This window comes from Castanea sativa, chromosome 3 (assembly GCF_040712315.1).
Source record: "Castanea sativa cultivar Marrone di Chiusa Pesio chromosome 3, ASM4071231v1".
Taxonomy (NCBI): Eukaryota; Viridiplantae; Streptophyta; class Magnoliopsida; order Fagales; family Fagaceae; genus Castanea; species Castanea sativa.
Genome location: NC_134015.1, coordinates 29,325,869 through 29,333,260, shown reverse-complemented (window position 1 = coordinate 29,333,260; position 7,392 = coordinate 29,325,869). Strand labels below are relative to the sequence as shown.

Below are 7,392 nucleotides of genomic sequence, written 5' to 3'. Positions count from 1 at the left end.
GTAACTTTGGACTTGTTAAGAGTTGACAGAAAAGCTCAAGGTCCATTGGAGCTAGTGTCTTATTGGTCCCTTTTGGTCCCACTCCAAGCCACACACTTAAGCCCAATTAGAAAGGCCCAAAATGCCAGCCCAATTAGATAATCAGTTAGATACAAAGGGAGAAACATACAAATTTTTTTGTAGAGAATTTGGATGAACACTATTGAAATGGTGCAAAAAGTGTTAGAGACTTTTTGACATTCTCCCTTTGGAACTGATTGAGAGACCACACATCTTGAGCGTTAGTGTGAAGATTGAAAGTGTTCCCAAGTGTTTCTGATCTTCAGTTTTAAAATTCACCGCTCCAAGGTACACTCTCTCGTTCTCAAATTCTGAAACTTACATAGTACATGTTAACATTTATGAATGAAGTACATCCGTTATTTTTTCCGCTGCGCACATGCATATTTCCATCACCTCTTGCTAACGAATCCCTCTAGAAGTGTCGTCTAGCTCAAAGTGCTTAGGAGTGCTGGTGCATGTTTATATACTCTTAGACTAGGTTTTGTCACACATCATACACATATTTACCATCTCTTTCAATATCCAACCTAGGCATGCCTAGAATAGGCTTTTATTGTGTTCTTGCATGTTTTACCTTGCAATAAGATGTTTTGGATGATATAACCTCCTGAATGATATGATATGATCATTACCCACCATTGTCTATAAGAATTGTTTCACCAGGAAAGTTTGATGCCTAACACCTTCTCAATCCTATTGATGAGGAAAATTTTGGACCTACCCTAAAAAAGGGACGGCTAAAACTCGAAAGGGAAGATTGCCCCTCAAAAGGGATGATCAGTCCCTGCAAGGGATGATCTATTGGAAAAACATAATTTGTTTTGCATACAAAATATATGTAGCGAAAAATTGATGGATCTATTTCATTCACAATCGTTAACATGTACTATGTAAATTTCAAAATTCAAGAACAAGAGAGCGTATCTTGGTGCGGTGAAATTCAAAACCAAAGATTAGAAGTACTTGGGAACACTTTTAATCTTCACTCCTAATCCACTTCCGCCCAAGAAGTGTGGTCTCTCAATTACTTTACACATATGTGTTCAAGGGAGAATAATAGAGTGGCTTACACTCACATACACACCATTTCATTCCTTACAAAATTCTATATGTTTCTTTCTTTATATCTAACTGATTATCTAATTGGACTAGCCTTTTGGGCCATTCCAATCGGGCTTTAGTATGTGGCTTGGAGTCGGACTAAAAAGGAACAAATAAGACTCTAGCTCCAATGGAAGTTGAGCTTAGCTGTCAACTCTTAACAAATCTAAAGTTACCATTCATATATTTAATACCACTATATAAATAAATTGCACTCTATGCCTTATTAATAAATTATATTTCAAGACTTTATTATACACGCAACCCCTTCATTAAAATATTTATAGTAATACAAAGTATTGAATGTTAACCGCCACTTTGAAGATTACTACATTTTAATCCTTGAATATACGGTTTAATCCTTTAAGTTATTCATCATATTTTTATGAAATCCAATTTTATAAATATATACTTTAGTAACTTCTTACTAAAGTAGTTAGGCCTAACATTCTGAATTACCAAACCTATTAAACTTATTTCAAGGGAATATTTTATATCTTCGTTAAGAGATTATGAATTCCATCTTGAGAATATATGTTCCATCAACATTAAATGCGGCTACTCAACATACTAAGGTTTTGATCATGAATTTAGATCTCACTCCTAATATATCAAAGTAACTTACACTTCATGATTAGGTTCATTATTCTCTCAAGGTTAAGAGTTCATGTAAATAGAAGTCGTGAGATTTATTATTCATTTGATAGTTGTTAGTAGAATAATAAATTTCACAGCAATCCAGTTCAATATGTCTTAACTCTTAAAACATATCAACATATCAACATATCAACTAGAAGTCTTCACTTCCATGAGCAAGACAAATCATCTTAGTTGATATGTTATAGTTTTCGTAAATGAAATGCCCAATTTTATCACCGACTACAAACTAAAATTCTGAGTTTACAAAGAACTTGTGATTTATATCTTCTGTAACTAAATCACATAAATCACATACTATGCATCTCTTGGACTATATGATAATGTTCAAATATTCATGTTACCATTATTTTAGATAATTATAAAACAACTTTATTAATCATAAAATAATGCCTACATAGCATCATACAATAGGATTTAAAGGGCACTATCCTAACATGATCATTCCTTGAAAGGGACAACTAGCCCCTGCGAGGGACGACCCTCTAGGGGCCGACGGGTTAGAAGACCCCTGGTCCAAATGACCCATCCCCTAGGGTTTCCCCACAGCTACGTGGGGCCCATCCACACATCCTTACATGGAAATTACTTGCACACCACGACCAAAGGCCCTACCACGCAATCATATCTCTTATAAATGGAAAGGTGATCCCGAGTATCTTAGGACCCTTCTCCCCACAAGTAAATTCTCCTGTATCAAAGGATTCGGGTCAGCTCTCTACCACTATATATGCCATAAACCTTATCTTTCTTGAGGTACGTGAATTCTCCCTAGCTCTTGTGCTCTTAAGTTCTTGGAGATTCTTCTATCACTGACTTAACCTTCGGAGGGTCTTTAGTTGGTACTCCACCGGTACCCTTTGATTGGTTCTTCTCTTTTGTTCTTTGTTGTGAAATTTTAAAATACTCGCAAGTGTACGAACCGTACCGAAGTATAGTTTGACAAGAACGAGGTCAAACCCACAGGGACTTGAATGAATTTAGGAAAATTAATTAAATCTTAACCAAATTAATCCTAATCTAGTTTAATAAAAATTGGTTGTTTTGAAATTAAATAAACTAAGTAAATAGTCAAATTAAGCAAATAGTTAAACTAAGCAAAAGATATAAAGCAATAAAAAGATGTAAAAAATCAAGGGAAATGAATTAAGGTTTTGGAATCCGCCTTGTAAGTCACATCAGCATATATTTATGATCATTAATTTTTCCCAACTCACTACATGATAATCTAGAAATCAATCTTGCTATCATGGAAAATATTCTCATTAAATTCCTTATTTTAAAAATCAAAAGCATTTTCTTCTTCGCTTCTTAAGTATAAAATCAAATCATCAATTGTATCTATAGCCAAACAAATCACAAGATATATCCAATTCTAAAAATCAAATCATAAATTGTATCCATTGACAGATAAATCACAAGCGATACCCATTTTTATAATCAAGAATTAATAAACCAAGCATTCAATTAATTAAGACAAATCCTAAATCATGAGAAAAACATGATTGAACTCATATCTAGAATCTCATCTTAGTCAATTGATATGAAGCAAGAACAATTTAAATCATTAAAGAACAACTATTGTGGGAAAAAATCAAATTACATAAATATTACTAATAATACTTAACAAGGTTTCATCCTCAACCCTAATTATAAATTTAGCTACTCATAGTAATTAAAATAAAACACAAGAATAAAATACTAAATATTAAACTAGACAAATAAAATAAAACTAACTGTCATGGAAGAAAACCAAAGAAGTAGCCGCACTCTCTATGTTCAACCCTTAGCCCTAGCACTGGCCCCCCTTGAATTTTGCCCTAAAGAGCCTTTAAATAGGTTAAATAATCCTATTACAAGTTGGATTCCTGTTTGGGGAAAATCTCAGATTTTTAGGTTTCACTTAACCGACGATTTGGGCCTATTTAATGTCAAAATTCGGACTTTTGGTAAACTACAAAATTGTATCCCTTTAAGTTAAATTTCCAGCCCAACTTGAATCATCTTGATTGGACATTTGAGCCGAAAGTTATGCCAAAAATACTAACTGATATGCAGGCTGGAATCCTAATCCAAATTGAACTTGGATTTGATGCAAATTTCCTTTGATTCCCTGCTCCAATTGGACTTAAATTTAATTGGGTTGGTCTTCTTTAACTTTATCATGGCCCTTATAAAATTAAAGTCCATTAGCTTTCTTCTTTGCACAAATCCACTTATTTAATTCTATTCTCCTACAAAAGATAAATTCACACAATAAGATTCAATTAAGCACAAAATTGATTATTCACCATTATTCCAAAACCAAATATAAAATGCATGAATTATCTCAAAATAAGTATGATAATGCTTTCTAACAATGATATTAATATGCAAAATTAAGCTATTATCAATGCACATCATTCTTCAGGTACACCCATTGGCGTGTGTGTGGACGATCAACTCACTGATATTTTTGTGCATCGCCAGTTGGCGCTGTTTGTGGGAACGAGTGATAAGCCATATCCGTTTCAAAGACAAAAAGTTGTATGGTCCTAACGTGATTAATGGCCACCACCAACTAAGAGATTGGGAACCTGCCCAACGCATTGGAAAGGCAGGTGCAAACCCTGGGCACAGCGGTTGAACGACTTACTCAATGAAACCACGACTTGGTGCAACAGTTAGAGCAGTAAAATGATCAGGAACTGAACGGTCAGAACAACGGGCAGAATAGGGATGAACGCGACAACGATCGTCCCTTGACGAATGACCATCAAGAGAGGGATGACTAGAAGGAAAGCAATGCCATCAGTAGATGGGACCAGCAAGATACCAATCATCCCTCCGAGTTGGAAGTCAGCGCATTGCGCATGGCGTAAGAGATGCAAATAATGAAAGAAAAGATGGATATGATGATGAATTCCTTAAAAGGTTGGGTGTCCACTAGCTTGGATGAACTAGTCCATCGCACCGGTTCTCCTTTCACAACAACGGTCACATCTTTCCCCCTTCTAGCCAAGTTCAAAATGCCGCAAGTGGAAGCCTACAATGGATTGAGGGACCCTCTCAACCACCTAGAATCATTCAAAACCCTCATGCATCTACAAGGGGTTCCGAACGAGATCATGTGTAGAGCCTTCCCCACCACACTGAAAGGACCAGCCTGAGTATGGTTCAACAAGATAACTCCTAATACTGTCTTAACCTTCAAGGATTTAAGTGGGCTTTTTGTCACACACTTCATTGGGGGTCAGCGATACAAGAGATCCGTGGCAAGCATTCTCAATATCAAGCAGCAGGACAATGAGAGCTTGAGGTCGTATGTCACTCGGTTCAACAAGGAGGCACTACTAATTGACGAAGCCAATGATAAGGTCCTGGTCACGGCCATCACCAACGGACTCCAATCCAAAAAGTTCTTATTCTCAGTTTATAAGAACGACCCGAAGATCATGGCTGACATGTTATACCGAGCCACGAAGTATATGAACACTGAGGATGTTGTGATTACTAGAGGGAGTGGACCAAAGAAGCGATAGAAGCATGAAAATCCCCGTTTGGAGAGGGGAAGGAAGGTGGCCAGAACAGGCGACAGAAGGGACGAATGAAGGTCAAAACCCCCACCAGGGCGAATGGCCAACTTCACTCCGCTCAATGCCCCACTTGATCAGGTTTTGATGCAAATTTGGGACAACCCCGCTTTGGCATGGCTCGATAAGCTCAAGGGTGACCCAAATTGAAGGCTGAGGAATAAGTATTGTCGCTTCCACTGTGACCATGGGCATAACATTTCCGATTGCTATGACTTAAAACAACAGATAGAAGCCTTCATTAGAAAGGGAAAATTTCAATGGTTTGTAAGGTGAGAAAGGGCAAGAGAAAGCCCATTAAGGGACCAAGAACCAAACCGACGGGTTGAGGAGTGACCCAAAGCCCTACTTGGAGAGATAAGAGTGATCGTTGGGGGAGGCACGATGATCAGATCCTCAAGGAAACAAGGAAGACATACCAACGGATGGTGCAAAACATCCAACTCACCGATCATCCACCTTAGCTTTTTCGGATGGACGACCCAGTGATCAGCTTCACTAAAGAGGATGCCCGCAAGTCTATCACTCGTATGACGATGTCTTGGTGATCAGTCTGACCATTGCAAACTTCAATACCTGACAGGTCATAGTGGACAATGGAAGCTCGGCTGACATCCTCTACTATATAGTCTTCCAATATATGCAGATCGGTAGGGAACGACTCATACCATTGGATGCCCCTTTAATGGGCTTCAGTGGAACGAAGGTCACACCCATCGGATCTGTTACATTGCCAGTCACTATGGGCACCCATCCTCAGCAAATCATAAAGGATGTCACTTTCTTGGTAGTAGATTGCTCGTTAGCTTACAATGCCATTATATAGCGACCAACGCTCAACACATGAAAGGCAGCCACATCCATATATCACCTACTTCTAAAGTTCTCAATAGAGTATGGGATAGGAGAAGCTCGAGGAGATCAGGTGGCAGACCGAGAATGCTATGTGGCTATGCTAGAAATGGACGAACGGGTAACCACCGTGAATATTGAAGAGCGGCAAGTAAACATAGAGCAGATAGAGGAATTGGAGACCATCTCCCTAGATGAAGGACACCCAGATTGGGTCATTCGCATTGGCATGCAATCCAACCCTTCGATTCAAGATGGGTTAGTCCTTTTCCTAAATAACAACTTGGAAATCTTCGCTTGGAGCCATGAAGACATGCCTAGGATTGACTCGAGCGTCATGGTCCATCAGCTTAACGTTTCCCCATCCTTTCCACCCGTCCGCCAAAGAAAACGGGTCTTCGCCTAAGAAAGGGACAATGCCATAGCCGAAGAGGTCCATAAACTTTTGGATGCAGGCTTCATTAGAGAGGTTTACTACCTCGAATGGTTGGCCAACATGGTCATGGTCAAGAAAGCAAATAGGAAGTGGAGAATGTGTGTGGACTTCACTAACCTAAATAAAGCCTGCTTAAAAGATAGCTACCCCCTCCCACGGATCGACCTCCTCGTAGATTCAACGGCTGGACACTAGCTGTTAAGCTTCATGGATACTTTCTCCGGATACAACCAGATCATGCTTGAGGAGTCAAACCAAGAGAAGACATCGTTCATCACTAGCTAAGGCCTTTTTTGCTACAAGGTCTTGCCCTTTGGACTAAAGAATGCGGGAGGAACATACCAAAGTCTTGTGAACAAGATGTTTGCCCTGCAGATCGAACGGAACGTTGAGGTATATGTAGATGACATGTTGGTGAAAAGTAAAGAGGAGGATCACCACCTAATTGATCTTGAGGAAACATTTGAGACTCTTTGCCTCTACGGAATGAAGCTCAACCCCAGCAAATGTGCGTTTGGGGTATCATCGAGAAAGTTCCTTGACTTCATGGTGTCCCAATGGGGTATCAAAGCCAATCCTGATAAGATCCAAGCAATCTTAGAAATAAGCCCCTGGAAGAACGTCAAAGAGGTGCATAGCCTAAATGGAAGAGTCGCGGCACTCAATAGATTCATCTCAAGGGCAACGAATAAATGCCTACCATTCTTCAGG

General features: G+C 38.9%; 1 protein-coding gene across 1 annotated transcript; it reads left to right on the top strand.

Moving 5' to 3' along the window:
* The first annotated feature begins 4,618 nt into the window (after positions 1-4,618).
* LOC142628793 (uncharacterized) lies at positions 4,619-5,342 on the top strand. Its single transcript, XM_075802832.1, has 2 exons — positions 4,619-4,678; positions 5,016-5,342. Exons 1-2 carry the CDS (start codon positions 4,619-4,621, stop codon positions 5,340-5,342), a joined length of 387 nt encoding a protein of 128 aa, XP_075658947.1.
* Positions 5,343-7,392: the final 2,050 nt, after the last annotated feature.

Bases quoted from the DNA above. Each gene is read 5' to 3' on its own strand.
- LOC142628793 (XM_075802832.1), top strand. From the start codon at position 4,619: ATGGGACCAGCAAGATACCAATCATCCCTCCGAGTTGGAAGTCAGCGC. The intron at 4,679-5,015 runs GTAAGAGATGCA...TTAACCTTCAAG, and splicing joins GTCAGCGCATTGCGCATGGC to GATTTAAGTGGGCTTTTTGT.